This window comes from Polypterus senegalus, chromosome 18 (genome assembly GCF_016835505.1).
Source record: "Polypterus senegalus isolate Bchr_013 chromosome 18, ASM1683550v1, whole genome shotgun sequence".
NCBI lineage: Eukaryota > Metazoa > Chordata > Cladistia > Polypteriformes > Polypteridae > Polypterus > Polypterus senegalus.
In genome coordinates, this window is record NC_053171.1 from 46595563 (window position 1) to 46614102 (window position 18540).

The following is an 18540-nucleotide window of genomic DNA, read 5'->3' on the forward strand; positions in this document are numbered from 1 at the left end:
ATGGTGTAAGAGTAAAGAATCCACAGAACTATGTCATGGTACATTTCACAAGTGTTGATAATGAACTGAAGCATGTGTCAACATTCATTGCTAGACATTTTATTTCAATATAAGTATATCTTATACTTCATTCTCTCACAGGTTATTGCCAAAAGGGGACGAGATTACATTCTGCGCCATATTCCCAACATGCACAAGGATCAGTATGCAATGACGGCTTCAGAAGCGCACCTGAAGTACATCAAGGAGTCTGCCCAGCTTGATGATGTGGCCGTGCATTACTACCGTCTTTATAAGGTGAGCCCAGGATTGTCTGCTACAAGCTTTGTGAACCCCTTGGGAAGTGTTTCCAAGCTTGAAAATAAAACTGATCTTAATGCCTCTGCTTTGCAGGATAAAAAAGAAGCAGATGCATCTTTGACACTTGGCCTGACACTGCGAGGCATCCAGATCTTTCAGGTTAAACTGCTTATTTGCATATGATTCCTGCTTTTTTGTATGTTTATGTGTAGGCCATTTTGACCAAGGAATGATATTTTTATGAAAAAAGTGTCAACTAAAATTGTACCAGTTAAGTAGAGCGCTGAGCAAATGTAAAGTCAACAGTAATATAATGTATCGTTAATACAATAAGCACCTTATATGATGTGTGACGTAATAGTGAATGTGACCATCATATTTAATTATTTCTTTTCGAAAATGTTTGGACATAAGGAATATTTTTTTAAATACATATACATATCTCATTTTATTCAACTGTTCAAATGTTCAAAGTGAATGCTTTACTTGAATGGATGTAGTAATCCAAACTGGCACTCGAGTCACTGAGACACAGTTGCAGATCTAGAAATGTGAGTGTTTTCTAGTGGTTTTGACCTTGTCTCTGTATTTGGTGACTACATGTTTTTTCTTTGAGCACAGAGACATTTTGTACAGTATAATGTAATGGTAAACGTTTTCAAAAGATGATTTGTTCACACAAAGAGCCCAGGCAGTTTTAGTGGCCCTCTTACAGTAGAGTGAAGCCTGAGCCTGGAACATTGCAGTTGCCAGTAAACTACTGAGCCATCAGATGGTATTATTATAATAATTCATAATGCTCATTTTGCCTGACCCTGCAGAATACCACTGATGTGAGGCAGCTGCTTTATGACTTCCCTTGGACCAATGTGGGAAAGCTGGTGTTTGTGGTGAGTATCCTTAGCTGATATTCAAATTGTCTAAGACCCATAATTTATGTTTGGGTTCATTTATCACCTTTTCCTCCCTGTCCATGTTTCTACCTCAACCCAATCAGCAACTTGTTTCTACCTGTAATCCCAAATATGTGCTCTGCTGATTAATAAACCATTGCCCATACTGCTGCCAGCAGGTTTGAACACTTTTGGTCTTCTGCATTTTGAAACTGTGATCTGCTTTTCTGGTTAGCATCTTGGTATAAACCAATTTATTCTCCATTGCAGTAACTTGAGCTACTCTGAATTTCCAACTTTTGTCCAGGGAAGATGATACAGTGGTTTGTTCTGCTACCTTACAGTTTGAGTCTGCCTTACCTCAGTTCGAGTCTAGGCCTGGGTATCTTCCTGTGCCCATGTGGGTTTTTCTCCCCTGTCCAAATATGTCTTTGTTAGGTTAATTTGATAATTTGGCGGTGTGAGTGTGCCCTGTGATGGACTGGTGCTTTTTCTAGGTTTTGGGATTGCCTTGCACCTAATATTGTAAAGAATTTGACCCACCACAGCCTTGAATTGCACTAAGTTGATTTGAAAATGGAAGGTTGGTCGGGCACTTGCCTGTTCACGACTCTGACTCAATCCCCATCTTCTTAGACCGCTATGGCACCAGTTACCAAAACAGACCCCAAGCTTCAATTTGCTTTATTCTTGGTTTGTCATTGGAAAGACTTGGAGTAGTGTTTGGTGACAAAATCAGAAATTGGAACTCCCCAATTATAATATTTTCTCGTTGACTATTGTTGTTTCAACATGGAGTTGTGTCCCTCCTTACTTGCATTACTGGTGCATTGAGTACCTGTTGTTTTGCTTTGCCACGTACAGGGAAAGAAGTTTGAAATCCTTCCAGATGGGCTGCCTTCGGCCCGTAAGCTCATCTACTACACAGGTTGCCCACTTCGTTCCCGTCACCTTTTACAGCTCCTGAGCAATAGTCATCGCTTGTTTATGAACTTACAGCCTGTCCTGAGACAAGTGCGCAAGCTGGAGCAGAGTGAAGGTAAGACTTGCAAGTCTGAGTGTGTCTGTTACTCTTGGCTGTCTTTCTGTGTGATAAGCCGATTTGCAGCAATGCAAAAGATGTCTGTATCTGGATCAGCCTACGTGGCAGCCATCTGACTCTGTAGCTTTTTTGGTCATTCTATGGCCGCTCCTTCAGTTTGCTTACTGATGCATGCCTATCCACTGTCAATTAAAATAAGTATTATGTAAGCAAACTAGCTTCCTAGTGTATTTGCTAAACTTGTTATTCTGATCCTCCTGTGACAGAGAAGAAGCAGTATCGTGAGTCGTACATTACCGATGCTCTGGAACTGGACATGGAGCACCTGGAGAAGCACTCTCGGGCGAGTGGCAGTAGCGCTGGCAGTGGCTCCCGCCATAAGCGTCTTTCTCGTAATTCCACGACCAGCCACAGCAGCTCTCACACTTCTGGCATAGAAACAGATAGCTTTCGCACGGCTAGTCAAGCCCCTCATCTCCCACTGCGCACCTGCTCCAGTTCCACAGCCAGCCATGGTAGCTCTCACACTTCGGGTGTTGAGAGTGGAGACAAGGAGCGACTGGATGATGATGAAGGTAAGACAAATGATTGCTTCTCCAACTTGTAAACTCTTTACTAAAAAAATCAGAGATATCTACTGTTCTCACTTCTGGCATTCCCTGTAATTTAAAAGTGGAAAGTACACTTACTCTGTGCTGTTAATTAATGAGGCTACCTGTCTTTCAACTTCCCACTTGCTCTGTTACATGAGACAACCAGTCCTCCTCTTCCATTTTATACTTTGGTAGAGGAGCTTTTAATTATGTGACATCCACACCTCCCAGTCCATGCTGTTAACTAATAACGTAGTCAACCTCTCTCAATTCTTGCTTCTTTGCAAATTAATAATTAATTTTGAGGATTTGCTTACTTGTCGACACTCGGACCTAATCTGTAGAGTCCATCTTTTGACTCTTGTGTATGTGATTGATTCTAGAGGGGCACATTTTGATTGTCTGGCTCTCATTCTTTTACATTTTCTCATTTACTCTCTTGTAATAAAGCAATACAATGCACTCTTGAGAGCTTTCATTTCTCTGGTGTCTGTTTGAAGGTTCCAGTCAAGCCATGAAACCAAGAAATAATCGGAGAACTACAAAAGCAATGTCACCCCCTTATAATGCATCCTAATTATTATCCTTAAAACTTCATGGGTAAAATTCAGCTTTTTGACTCTCTTATCTGCCCTTTAGAGATCGAGATGTTGGTTGATGACCCAAAGGATTATGAAGTACTCCATGAACTTGCCCTGGAAGTTAGTCCTGATTTGTGCATTCATATCACTGAGGACATGCTGACTTCCGACCAAGTCAATGGCTACTCAGGTGAGAGGACCAAACCCCTTGTATTACTCAATTCATTTTTTGTTCCACTTCTGAGATGCAGCCAGTTTGGTTAATACTTCATCAGACTAAGTACCCTTTTTGTCAAAAATGAGGTAAATGCTTTTTTATATTGTGGAAAAGAGCCAGCACATTCTTTCATAATGAGTCCCAAACAATGTGATCAGCATGGTCTCACTGGATCAAGGCTATTAAATAAAAAAATTATCTAAAACAGCTAAAAAATATTTTGTTAAACAAATAAAAATGAAACTGAGGACTGAGTGAAAAATGAAAATTTAAATTAAACCAAACCATATACTCAAACTAACGCAAAAAAAAAAAATGGATGAAAACAACGATCTGTTATTTTTATTTTTTTAAATAAACCTAATTCTTGTAGTCTGCAGTTGACTAATGTTCCCTCTGAGGTGCATGCATGTGTGCACACACACAACTTTTAATTCAGGTTAGGTTAAGCAGACTATTATCCCAGAGGAAAATATTTTGCCAGTGGGATGGTACCAAATCATAAGACGACATTGTTGCATAGATACAAGAAAATAAACCAAGGTGCAACAGCTGATAGTGTTATTGTAAGTACACATACTCAAGATTAGTACAAAGATGATGCAAGAACATAGAAAAGATCACAATAAAGATTTGGGGTACCACCCTGGTAAGCCTCTAAAAGGAAAGGAAAACATGCAAAAATTGCACAAACATCTTCACAGATGTGAGTTCATAACCGAACTAAACTAAGATGGTGGATCTTCTAGTTTTGAGGACTTCTGTCAGGAAGAGACGGGTCCAGATGGCTAGACACCAGAAGTGACGTCAGTGGTGGTAAAGCTGTGAATCCTCAGGTCTGCAGAGGGAGGAAGAAAAAGGACATTATTACACAGCACCAGCCTCTGGAGCTGTGGGTTATTACTATTACCAGAGCCCTTTAAGCTGTCCCCTATGTGCACATGCGTGACAATGAATAATTACCTTTAATGCTGCACAAAAGAATTCAGACTTAAGCATTTAGAAGCATCCCTGTAAGTAGCAGAGTTCAAAATGCTTTTAGCTCTGGGAATAATAGGTCTATTGCTGTTTACCTTTAGAAACCTAAACCTGTAGCCTGTTGGCAATAGGAAAATTTAGAGAAATGAGAAAAGCTACTGTCTGACAGAATTGAGTTAGCCTTTTTTCTAACCTGTTTGTGGTACAGTTCATTGACAGAGCTCTACTATAAACCAATTATTTTACTGCATGTTTTTACAATGTTGTTAAGATGGCTTATATTATTAATACTGAGGTTGCTAAGCCAACAAATAAAAACAAATGTGACAGAAGATCCAATAAAGGAGTTAGTAAAACTTGGCATGAAAATTCCATAATCGAGTGACCCAATTAAATTGATTTATGCCTTCCCGTCACAAATGTTATTTATGCACAGTTTTGGCAGTTATTCGTTTGGAAGTAACTGGTTTGTAAAAATGGCAAAGCAAACCTCAGTGGCCAAATCTTTCAAAAAGCAGTCCTGGTTTGAAGAAGATCTGAGTCTTGTCTTTTAAGAACTCCAGAGCCAACCGTTTAGAATACATTAGGTCCATTATCAAGTTGAAAATCATGCTGTTATTAATTCCCGCTGATATGCACACGGTGTAAGTGCTTTGAAGACCGCAGAGCAAGAAAACCTGCTTTCTTGAAACTACACAAACACACTGTCATTGCCTTTTTGTTGAAGGTGGCTAAATGTTTTTGATCACTGGTGCAGCATTTTAATTGTGTTCTTAATTTCTGGCATCATTTTAGTCTCTTTTGAGAAATAACTTTTTGTGACTAATTGTGATTTCTGCTTTGTACCTCATGCTCAGGTTAGGCTCTGGGCAATTATGTAGATTCAATTATGAATAAATGGATGGATGGATAGATACAAAATATTATTTGTTACAAAAATTAAATAGGTTTCTGACCGGTAATCATTTCTGTAAATTACATTTAGACTGATGCCAGTACAGAGCTGTGGTCTGTATCAATTTTAAATCCCATTTGAGTGATTTATAATTAAATAGTTGGTTGTAATATGCTATTAAAAAGGTATACAGTTAAAGTCATGAGCAACATACAATTTTATTATTTCATTCACCACTCTAGACTACTCTGTGCCCGAATAGTTTGAATAAACCTTTTTAAGTAAGTTGTATAATGCATACAAATTTAAGATTACAATGTGTCAATAGATATATTGCATAACAGTAAGTTGTGCTCATGCCACAGCAGTCCATAGAGGGAGCACTGGCTTATGGACTACACTGTGTGCACAATTATTAGGCAAGTGAGTATTTTGACCATATCATCATTTTTAATGCGTATATTCCAACTCCAAGCTGTATTAACTTGAATGCTTATTGGATTTAAGCACGTCAGGTGATGTGTATTTGTGTAATGAGGGAGGGTGTGGCCTAAGGCAACTGTGCAGAATTATTAGGCAGCTAGTTTTCCTCGGGCAAAATGGGCCAAAAAAGAGATTTAACTGACTCTGAAAAGTCAAAAATTGTAAAAAGTCTTTCAGAGGGATGCAGCACTTTTGGAATTGCTAAGATATTGGTGTGTGATCACAGAACCATCAAACATTTTGTTGCAAATAGTCAACAGGGTCACAAGAAACGTGTTGAGAACAAAAGATGCAAATTAGCTGCCAAAGATTTGAGAAGAATCAAACGTGAAGCTACCAGGAACCCATTATCCTCCAGTACTTTCATATTCCAGAGCTGCAACCTACCTGGAGTGCCCAGAAGTACAAGGTGTTCAGTGCTCAAAGACATGGCCAAGGTAAGGAGGGCTGAAACCCAACCACCACTGAACAAGAAACATAAGTTGAAACGTCAAAACTGGGCCAAGAAATATCTGAAGACAGATTTTTTTCAAAGGTTTTATGGACCGATGAGATGAGAGTGACTCTTGATGGACCTGTGGATCAGTAATGGGCACAGAGCTCCACTCCAACGTGGAGGTGGGGTACTGGTATGAGCTGGTATTTTTAAAGATGAGCTAGTTGGACCTTTTTGCATTGAAGATGAACTCAAAATCAACTCCCAAACCTACTGCCAGTTTTTCGAAGACACTTTCTTCAAACAGTGATACAGGAAAAAGACCATGATTTTTATGCAGGCCAATGCTCCATCACTTGCATCGAAGTTCTCCACTGCGTGGCCAGCCAGTAAAGGCCTTAAAGATGAAGGAATAATGACATGGCCCCCCTTCCTCATCTGACCTAAACCCTATCGAGAACTTGTGGGCACTTCTTAAACGCTAGATTTACGGGGGAGAAAAACAATACACCTCTCTGAAGAGTGTCTGGGAGGCTGTAGTCACTGCTCCACAAAAAGCTGATCGTCAACAGATCAAGAAACTGACAGACTCCATGAATGGAAAGGCTTATGACTGTTATTGGAAAGAAGGGTGGCTATATTGGTCATTGATTGATTGAATTATTTTTTTTGAAATGTCAGAGATGTTTATTTGTAAATTTTGTGGTGTTTGTTTATTATTCTCACTATAACAGATGAAAATAAACAAGTGAGATGGGAAAATTTTCATTTTTCCTTTAGTTGCATAATAAATCTGCACACTAATAGTTGCCTAATAATTGTGCGCACATATGTATTCCCCTGATGATGTTCACACTCACATTTCCGTTGTGAAACATTCAGGTTTCAGGTTTATTAACATTTTGGATTGACTGATAGCACTGTGTTTGTTCCATATTAAAATTAATCCTCAAAAATACAACTTGCCTAATAATTGTGCACATAGTGTATATGCACAACCGTTTTCAGCTGCCTAGACAGAACAGGTTTTTGAACATGGACACTCAGTAAAGGATTTGGAGTAAATGGGAAGGTTCCTTCTGGGAGTGCTTCAAGTATGATGTGAGCAGTAAAACAAAACAAAGTCTGTAGGCAATGAAAGGTGACCAGGTTTGTAGAACTCAATTAATGGGAAAGAGACAGGCAAATTTCAAGGCACTCCTAATCTGTTTTCATAAACAAGTCTTCAAAGGTTGAGGACCATGATAGGCTGAAAAATAACACTCCTACCAAAGAAGGTAAAATAATAGGGTACATTATGTTTGTTGAATACTTTTTATTTCATCAGAAAACTTGTATAGTCACCTTACTAGAATATCTAGTTACTGAATGTCTAGCAAGTTGTGTGAATCACCTGCCTTCACAAGGTACTATGAAGTCAGTCTAACCCACTTATTACTGGACAGGGTTGTGGGGTGATGGAGCCTATCCCAGCTAGCATAGGGCACAAGGCAGGAACAAACCCAGGACAGGGTGCCAGTACTTGGTCCAAAGTTTATAATGCCAACATAAACAGCCTGCTTCAATGTAGAAGGCAATTCTCTGTATAGACGGTTGTAGTAAAAAGAATCTCAACGAGTTGTTTAAGAACATTTTGTACATGTGTACAACCTCTATGCTATATTAACATTCATCTGATATATACAGTCATGGCCAAAATTATCGGCACCCATGGAATTTTCCCAGAAAATGCACAATTTCTCCAAGAAAATTGTTGTAAATACAAATGTTTTGGTATACACATGTTTATTTCCTTTATGTGCATTGGAACAACACAAAAACAGAAAAAAAGCCAAATCTGACATCATGTCACACAGAACTCCAAAAATGGGCCGGACAAAATTATTGGCACCTTTTCAAAATTGTGGGTAAATCGTTTTATTTCAAGCATATGATGCTCGTTTGAACTCACCTGTGGCAAGAAACAGGTGCTGGCAATGTAGCAATCACACCTGAAGCCAGTTAAAATGGAGAAAAGTTGTTGACTCAACCTTTCTGTTGTGTGTCTGAGTGCCACACTAAGCATGGAGAACAGAAAGAAGAGCAGAGAATTGTCTGAGGACTTGAGAACAAAAATTGTGGAAAAATATCAACAATCTCAAGGCTACAAGTCCATCTCCAGACATCTTTATGTTCCTTTGTCCACTGTGCGCAACATAATCAAGAAGTTCACAACACATGGCACTGTAGCTAATCTCCCTGGACGTGGACGGAAGAGAAAAACTGATAAAAGACTGCAACGAAGGATAGTCCGAATGGTGGATAAACAGCCCCAATCAACTTCAAAACATATTCAAGCTGTTCTGCAGACTCAGGGTGCAACAGTGTCAGCTCGAACTATCTGTCGATATCTGAACGAAATGAAACGCTATGGCAGGAGAGTCAGGAGGACCCCACTGCTGACACAGAAACATAAAAAAGCCAGACTGGAGTTTGCCAAAATGTACTTGAGGAAGCCACAATCCTTCTGGGCAACGTCTTGTGGACAGATGAGACCAAGGTAGAGCTTTTGGTAAAGCTCATCATTCTACTGTTTACAGAAAACAGAATGAGGCCTACGAAGAAAAGAACACAGTACCTACAGTCAAACATGGTGGAGGTTCTAAGATGTTTTGGGGATGTTTTGCTGCCTCTGGCACTGGATGCCTTGACTGTGTGCAAGGCATCATGAAATCTGAAGACTACCAAAAGATATTGGGGCGCAATGTAGGGCCCAGTGTCAGAAAGCTGGGTCTGCGTCAGAGGTCATGGGTGTTCCAGCAGGACAATGACCCCAAACATACCTCTAAAAGCACCCGGAAATGGTTGAAGACAAAGCTCTGGAGAGTTCTGAAGTGGCCAGCAATGAGTCCAGATCTAAATCCGATTGAACACTTATGGAGAGATCTCAAAATTACTGTTAGGAGAAGGCGCTCTCCAAATCTGAGAGACCTTGAGCAGTTTGCAAAAGAAGAGTGGTCGGAAATTCCAGTTGAGAGGTGTAACAAGCTTGTTGATGGTTATAGGAAGAGCTTGATTTCAGTTATTTTTTCCAAAGGGTGTGCAACCAAATATTAAGTTGATGGTGCCAATAATTTTGTCCAGCCCGGTTTTGAATTTTTGTGAAATGATGTCAGATTTGACTTTTTTTCTCTGTTTTTTGTGTTGTTCCAATGCATATAAAGGAAATAAACGTGTATACCAAAACATTTGTAATTGCAACAAGTTTCTGGGGGAAATGGTGCATCTTCTGGGAAAATTCCAGGGGTGCCGATAATTTTGGCCATGACTGTATACAGTTGTGCTTGAAAGTTTGTGAACCCTTTAGAATTTTCTTTAAATATGACCTAAAACGTCATCAGATTTTCACTCAAGTCCTAAAAGTAGATAAAGAGAAACCAGTTAAACAAATGAGACAAAAATATTATACTTGGTCATTTATTTATTAAGGAAAATGATCGAATATTACATATTTGTGAGTGGCAAAAGTATGTGAACCTTTGCTTTCAGTATCTGGTGTGACCCCCCTTTGCAGCAATAACTGCAACTAAACGTTTCGGTAACTTTTGATCATTCCTGCACACTGGCTTGGAGGAATTTTAGCCCATTCCTCTGTACAGAACAGCTTCAACTCTGGGATGTTGGTGGGTTTCCTCACATTAACTGCTCGCTTCATGTCCTTCCACAACATTTCGATTGGATTAAGGTCAGGACTTTGACTTGGCCATTCCAAAACATTAACTTTATTCTTCTTTAACCATTCTTTGGTAGAATGACTTGTGTGCTTAGGGTCGTTGTCTTGCTGCATGACCCACCTTCTCTTGAGATTCAGTTCATGGACAGATGTCCTGACATTTTCCTTTAGAATTCTCTGATATAATTCAGAATTCATTGTTCCATCAATGAAGGCAAGCCGCCCTGGCCCAGATGCAGCAAAACAGGCCCAAACCATGATACTACCACCACCATGTTTCACAGATGGGATAAGGTTCTTATGCTGGAATGCAGTGTTTTCCTTTCTCCAAACATAACACTTTTCATTTAAACCAAAAGTTCTATTTTGGTCTCATCCGTCCACAAAACATTCTTCCAATAGCCTTCTGGTTTGTCCACATGATCTTTAGCAAACTGCAGATGAGCAGCAATGTTTTTGGAGAGCAGTGGCTTTCTCCTTGCAACCCTGCCATGCACACCATTGTTGTTCAGTGTTCTCCTGATGGTGGACTCATGAACATGAACATTAGCCAATGTGAGAGAGGCCTTCAGTTGCTTAGAAGTTACCCTGGGGTCCTTTGTGACCTCACCGACTATTACACTACTTCTTGCTCTTGGAGTGATCTTTGTTGGTCGACCACTCCTGGGGAGGGTAACAATGGTCTTGAATTTCCTCCATTTGTGCACAATCTGTCTGACTGTGGATTGGTGGAGTTCAAACTCTTTAGAGATGGTTTTGTAACCTTTTCCAACCTGATGAGCATCAACAACTCTTTTTCTGAGGTCCTCAGAAATCTCCTTTGTTCGTGCCATGATACACTTCCACAAACATGTGTTGTGAAGAGCAGACTTTGATAGATCCCTGTTCTTTAAATAACACAGGGTGCCCACTCACACCTGATTGTCATCCCATTGATTGAAAACACCTGACTTGAATTTCACCTTCAAACTAACTGCTAATCCTAGAGGTTCACATACTTTTGCCACTCACAAATATGTAATATTCGATCATTTTCCTCAATAAATAAATGACCAAGTATAATATTTTTGTCTCATTTGTTTAACTGGTTTCTCTTTATCTACTTTTAGGACTTGAGTGAAAATCTGATGATGTTTTAGGTCATATTTATGCAGAAATATAGAAAATTCCAAAGAGTTCACAAACTTTCAAGCACAACTGTATAAATATTTTTAAGCTGAAATGAAAACTAAACAAAGTTATTCTTTCAAAGCAAAAACTAAATTAAAAATGGTCAACTGAACCTGAAAATTAAATGTCAGGTGAAAATAGTATAGAAATTGTGGAGCCAACCCGGACACAGACAGGCGGACATGTAGTTTTTCAACCACCACACGTTTATTTATAATATTTACAGTTAAATTGGTCACACAGACCCAGTCACGTGCACAAAAACCCCCCAAAATACTCAGTCCTGGCCACAATGCCTCTCTTCGGGCCGCCTCCACAGCTCTCCTGAGCTTTGTCCTTCCACCTCCCGACTCCAGCGCTGAATGAATGGAGACGGCCCCTTTTATGCAGTTCCCGGATGAGCACCAGGTGTTCCCGGCATTCCTCCCTTGGCCACGCCCTAGCGTGGCGGAAGTGCCGGCTGTCCTCCCGGCAGCTCCCGGTGTCTCCCAGTCTTCCCCAGCACTTCCTGGTGTAGCGGAAGTGCTGGGGCAACAGGTCCCAAGGCATTGGGGCGCCTCTTGGCGGTGACCACGGGCCCCTACAGGGTAGGGCTTCCATGCCCTCAACCCGTGGCCCCCAAAGCAACCAGGAAGGCGGCCCCCACATGATCCAGGGTGGGCTTTGACCCTCTTCCGGTCCCTCACGGCGTCCCAGCCGAGTCGTTGCCCCTGGCATCCCTAACAAAATGAAAACTAATTTTAAAAATTGAACTAAAATAATCTTACTTCAGATATGGATGTAATAAAGTGTCTCCTGATGCTTAAGTGTTGTATCATTGGCTCTGTATTTATTGTGCTACCTGTCCTTTTCTGTATAGGTCTGATTGTCAAGGAGGTCAGTTCTTCCACATCCAGTTCCTCAGAGACGGTTGTGAAACTGCGTGGGCAGAGCATTGATTCTCTGCCACAGGTAAATGCTGCTTTTCAGTGTGTATGTGGTCATACTACAAATAATAGCTTCAAATTTAATTTGTCTAATCCTTACCGTTTTTGCATGAAGACAAGATTCTTAATAACATTTTTTTTTTCTTTTAAATAATAAAAACAGACAGTATCCCGGAAGCCTCGATCATCAACAGACCGGCACAGCCAGAGTCTAGACGACATTCGACTGTACCAGAAAGAGTGTCTTCACTGGACTGAACTCTGCCAAGAAACGGCACAGAGCTACACATTTGGCTGTGTCCAGGACCTTAGTGATGTGGGCTACCACAGTCTGGCAGAGCAGTGTGTGGGCATCAAGGATGCCGCTAACTTCCCAATCAAGAGGACCAGCAAGTACTTCTCTCTGGATCTAACAGACGAGGTCCCAGAGTTTGTTGTCTGATCTGGTTGTGGATATCATGACGTTTTCCTATCTGCAAACTGCTCTTCCAGGAGCTATGAGGTCAGGAGGCTGGATAGACTGCTTGACTTCTTGGATACTGGACAGTAGGAATTCTGGGCTAGAGTGGAGAAATACAAGATTTTTTTTCAGTTAAGCTCTAAGTCTCTTTTGGAGGAGACATCTCCTAAATGGCAGAAACATGTGTGAACAGATACAGAAGGTTGATGGAAATTAAGCCATTCAAACTATCATCAGGGCAAACCATATTCCCAGTATGTCCAAGCATTGTGGGTAATTTTCTACTGAGGTCACTTTTGGGTCAATTATTGGCAGTGCAGTGTCAATTTACAGGGAAAAAACAATAATTTTAGGAGGACAATGAAGGCCATATTCAATGCTCATTATCACTCTTTTTGGCAAACCCTGTCTAGATGGCTTTCTAGTCTGTTCACAATAGAGGACACATAGATGAATGTGTCTTCTTGATGCATCTAGCAACACTTATACAATTCTGGGTGAAGATGGCAATTAATTGGAAATGCATGGATTCAGCCTTTGGTCCTGTCACCTGTAAGCCATCTGCCTCTCCGTCTTCTGAAGTCGCTCCTTAATCAGCTGTATATTGGCTCCAGTTGCTTTTTTTTATATAGACAAATATATCTCAACACTTCTTAATTGGCTGTCAACCTCCGATACATCATGATCATGTCCACACACTAAAAGATGAAACCAAAGATTTCAAACTAAACCCACAGATGCACTCATGAGCCCGAAACTTCTCCTGGCATTCTGGGACACTCGGAGCAAGCGCTATTTGATTTTCCTTTTTTATTGATTCTCTTTCCCATCTGCTAAGTGCCCACCAGCTACCAGACTCCCCCCTCATGCCCTTGTACATGAAGCACTTTTAATGGCTTTGAAAGAGAGGGGGAGACATCTTTATTCAGGACATGCACAGTGCCAATCACTCTCCCTCCGTGAACTCGCGTGGAACAAAAAAAGTCCTTAACACCCCGTGCCTTTTTTTATGTTGTAGCTCCCTGTACACATGTTCATGAAATGACAATCACCCCCTTGTGCATTCAAATACAATAAAAAAAAAAAAAATCAAACTCCCCGTGATAGAAAGGACTGCTGGAGTTTTCAGTTCCCTGCAGGACCTTCTATTTCTAAAATGCTGCTAATTACGCATAGATTTGAGCATTTTCACTGTAATTGGTGGGATTCCCTTATAGGACGCAGTGAACTTTTCTTCCCTGGCTTTTGAAATATATTGTTGCTGGTATGTTCATGTTTTTTTTTTCCTCCTTTAATAATGTGTTATGCATCTTTTTTTGTAGAACATCTGCTCCAAAACCCCTCTTTTCTCCCTTCATACACTTAGAACCCTCACACCACTCTGTGTTTCTCCTACAGTGTCCCCTAGGCCTTCTTAAGTGCCTTTTTTTAATTTTAGAACTATTTTGCCACTATCCCAAATGTTTTACTCCTTATATTCCCAATCATTGGACCTCTCATAATAGGAATAACCCTTCTCAGTCATACTTGTCCCGAAATCTCGGAGGTAGGAAAACTTTGTAGTATTTGCATTTTGGTAAGTTAAACTTTTTTTTTCTTTAACTGGAAAAATTTTATACAGTTTTCCTTTTTTATGAATATAACTAAGAACATATCTTTGTATTTTTGTATAAATGTTATGTTTTTTTTTTTTGATGCAATTCTGTGATGAAGTGTGTCGGAGTCAGAGCGGGTCAGTCTATCAGTATTAGTCAGTTGTTAGCCAGGCAGTTGTGGGGCCGAGTGGCTTTACTGGCTTTACTGGAGCCCTGGACAGGAGAAATTTGCACAATGTACAGTTCAGAGATTGGGCTGTGTAAGCATAACTCCCCATTGCGAGGGATCAATGATGAAGCTGTTCTTCTCTGTGCCTTTACTGTAAATGATATTCTTTTTGTCTTCCTGAACAACCAGCTCTCAATCGCCTGGATCTTCATACTAATAATTAGTTAGATTGGTGGTCTGTCTTGGCAAGAATTCAGTAGTTTTTCCAAGCTTCACCCCCTGCCTATGTTCCCACCCCACCACCTTGGGTGTTCGAAACTAAACCTCATCTCTGATGCAGATTCTCCAGGTAGTCACTAGAAAACAAGACCTCCTTATATGGGGGTTCATCTGATGTGCTGTAGAAAAGAAAGCAATGGAGAGTCCTCTGATCAGCAGGGCCAATTTCTGCTAATAATCACCTCAAGCAAGGAAAAATCTTGGAGCAGGCGCCCGTTACAATTAGCTTTACAAAGTAAGGTTCTCACTGGTTTGATTGGTTCCTGCCTTGTGCCCTGTGTTAGCTGGGATTAGCTCCAGCAGACCCCCGTGACCCTGTATTTGGATTCAGCGGGTTGGAAAATGGATGGATGGAAGTAAGGTTCTCATAACAATAAGAACATGCTATGCTCTGCAGAAATTTTGTGAAGGTCCCACTTAAGAAAGAAAGATAAAATCTCCAGATGATCAGCTCTAGGATGGTGGGCCTTTATCAATGGAGGATATTCTTATGTTCAGGAACACATCTCAACTGCTGAGATTTTCCTAATATGTATATATAGTTATATTTTTCTAGTGAGGAAGGTTTCTTTAAAAAAAAAATCAACAGTTCAGTTCATATCAGTTAGTTTTGAAAATAATTAGGCATTCTCAATAATTTTAAAATGTCCTTCTGTGAAAGGCATGGCATTCCATTAAAGACAGCCGCTGCCACCAGACAAAATAGTGGCATTTCCCTTTAGTATGGTGAACTGTTTTAAACCAAGTTACAAAATGCAGTTTTCCTATCCAGTGGGCTCCAGTATGCGCCGTCTCGGTCACAGCGTAATGCTAGCTGCTGGCCAATGGATTTTGGTCTTTGGGTCAAAATAACCTTTTTTTTGTTTTTTGTTTTAATGGTCACTAAGGTCCTTCAAATAGAAGGGCATATTTGGGTTGTAAATTTAAAAAAAAAAAAAAGGTCAGAATTCTGGACTTTTTTCTGGATTATCTTTAAAATCAAAAAAGAGAAATTTGTTCTGTGCATTGTTTTTATTTTTAAAGACCCAAAGTGGTCCTCTGGCCACTGCAAAAGTTTGAAGAGAAAAAAAAAACAACCTTGGTCTGTCTTTAAAATTCCATATTTACCTACCCCCCAAAAATATGTTATTAAAATAACTAATGTTAAAAAAAAAAAAATGCATTTGGTTTGTGAAGCCATTCAAAAATCCCAGTGACCCACAGCCGGAAAAACATCCCTAGCATCATTTGGTTTGTGGTGCTTGGAAAATCGGCTCGGATTATAAATGTCCCTTTCTGTGAAAGGAGTCGCCATTACAAGTCTTAATGGTGCATACATTGTGAACCCTTGTTACTGCAGAAGCAATGAAGTCTGATGTGCCTTTGGGGCACCGCTTTATAAAAGAAATAAATAAAGGTGCATTTGCCCAATTTCTGGTGTATGTGTGGTTTTCTTTTTTGTGAAAAATTCAAGGACTGGTGACATCTTGTCATCGTGTTGATCCATTTTCTGTTTCTACATGTCAATGAAGGGGTTGAAGAAGCTGAAGCCTGTGGTCCTGGGTGTAAGGCCATTGCACACAATCTTACTTCTACTGCATTCTTCAAACCAAAGGTGCCAGAGTTGTTCTTCAGGGTGCTGCCACTGGTTCCTAAAAGACCTCCTCCTCATGAAGGTTCCAGAAAGGCCCTTTACGTGTTTAGATCTGTGACAGGGTCCATACAATGAATAACCATGACGAGATGGTAACAGATTTGTGAAATAATGACGGGTTCCTCAGTGGCGTAGCGTGGGTGTCAGCCGCCCCCTTATTTAGGTATTTCAATTTTAATAAAGTATCTATCTAAAAGACTAAAATATACAGTCATTCAAGAACAATCGTCATTATTGTGTATTGTACAGGTTACAAATAAAAAAAGTCATGTATATATGTTTTACTGTACTGAGTACAGACGGTGTTGAGATGTCATTATTATACATTCATTTAAAGAAAGGGGATTCCCCAGTTACGTCACAGAATAAGTAATGAAAAATTCCGTGCTCATTTCAATCGGTCTGAATCGTAGGAGCGACAAAAATCTGAAATGAAATGGTTCAAATTTTTACAAGATATTTTTTATTGTGAAATTTTGCTGCCGTGGGCGGGACGTCTCCACGCTACGCCACTGGGGTTCCTCATTTTAAAAGGACTCTTGCTGCCTACAATCGCACAGGCTAAGTTCAGAGTTTCTAAATCGGTTAGTGTCTTGCGAGCTAGCCTACCATACATTAAAAATTTAAGGGATATTTTTTTATACGTTATACGACGTTTTTCAAAGCACAACCTCCCCAGCTGTCCAGCAATGGAGCGTTAAGGAGCCACACAATCCAGTAAAGAACCATTAGATAACCAGGATTTTTAAGAGTACTGGCCAGTTAAAAGGCCCCAATTAACTTCATTTGCACCATCTTTCAGATGCGTCAAAAACCTGCTCAGATATGTGGGGAAACATACAAATTTAACAGGGACTGGAACCTTTGGGGCTGCAGCATCTCTTCTTTAGTACTTGCTGAAATAGCCAGCGTTGCCCGGGTGGAAAATAAAGTATTTTTTGTAATTGTTTGAGAAAACTATAATTAAAAAAAAACAAAAAAAAACTTTAAAAATAAATTAACAAACAATGAAGACGCAATAATGTGCTTGTCTTGCGGTCTTGTATGTACAGTATGTTATCATCCAGTTGACGCTCGGACCCGGCCAACTCTATTTGATTTCAAACGCAACAGGCGGGCGCGGTGCTGCTCAAACATAAAGAATGCTGGCAATCCCCTCCAGTTCGCCCTCTGGTGGGCGTTCCGAGTTCAACTGGATGATAACATACATACAAGACTGCAAAATCACCCCCCACCCTACCCAGAAGAGGGTGGGTTAGGGTCGATTTCACCCAACAGTATTTTTAGTCGACCAATGTGTACCAAGTTTCATGAAAATTGCTCCATCCGTTTAGAAGTGATGCTGGAACACAAATGCATACATACACACGCATACATTGAGCTGAACACACCCCAAGGAGGCGCGGTCGCTCCGAAACCCCACTTAAAGCAGTGATACAATGGGAAACAAATACAGTCAGTCAGTCATTGTCCAGCTCGCTGTATCCTAACACACAGTCACGGGGGTCTGCTGGAGCCAATACCAGCCAACACTGGGCGCAAGGCAGGAAACAAACCCCGGGCAGGGCGCCAGCCCACCGCAGGGCACACACATACACCCACACTACGGACAATTTAGGATCGCCAATGCACCTAATCTGGATGTGTTTGGACTGTGGGAGGAAACCTGAGCACCCGGAGGAAACCCACGAGTAGAACATGCAAACTCCACGCAGCACGGACCCAGGAAGCGAACCCAGGTCTCCTAACTGGGAGGCAGCATTATTTGCATCTTGCGCGGCGCTTGAAACATTTAAAAGTCTTTACAGCACCCGTCCTTTTGTCTCACTGCCTTGTCTCCCATCTCCCCCAGACATCCTCAAACACTATTCGATCTCTTTTCGTTATTCCGTTTTTCCGTTTCACCGAGTAATATTTTCCGTTTGTTTGTGCTAATGCGATCTTTACTATCATTTTTTGAGACTTTCACATTTTCCTACTTCCATTATCTCTAACCTTCTCTGCATGTGTACCGCGCCATCGTTTTTAAACCTCTTTAAGACGTTCTGCTTTGTCCCTGCACTCTTTTCTTTTTCCGGCCCCGGGCGTGGTTAAATCTCTTGGCACGAAGTCTAGTCTCGCGGGAAGTGAAAGTGTCTTTCTGAGAAAATCACATCTGGTCTCTCTGAACAGGTCTCG

General features: G+C 40.7%; 1 protein-coding gene across 1 annotated transcript in view; it reads left to right on the top strand.

Moving 5' to 3' along the window:
- The window catches only part of frmd6 (FERM domain containing 6), a 45802-nt gene extending 30134 nt beyond the window's left edge, over positions 1–15668 (top strand). Inside the window, exons 7-14 of the mRNA XM_039741028.1 lie at positions 142–297; positions 394–459; positions 1122–1190; positions 2058–2232; positions 2502–2810; positions 3468–3599; positions 12160–12251; positions 12390–15668. Of these exons, the coding sequence (XP_039596962.1) occupies positions 142–297; positions 394–459; positions 1122–1190; positions 2058–2232; positions 2502–2810; positions 3468–3599; positions 12160–12251; positions 12390–12668 (1278 nt within the window). The 3' untranslated portion in view covers positions 12669–15668. The remainder of the gene's footprint in view (positions 1–141; positions 298–393; positions 460–1121; positions 1191–2057; positions 2233–2501; positions 2811–3467; positions 3600–12159; positions 12252–12389) is intronic.
- The last annotated feature ends 2872 nt before the right edge of the window (positions 15669–18540 follow it).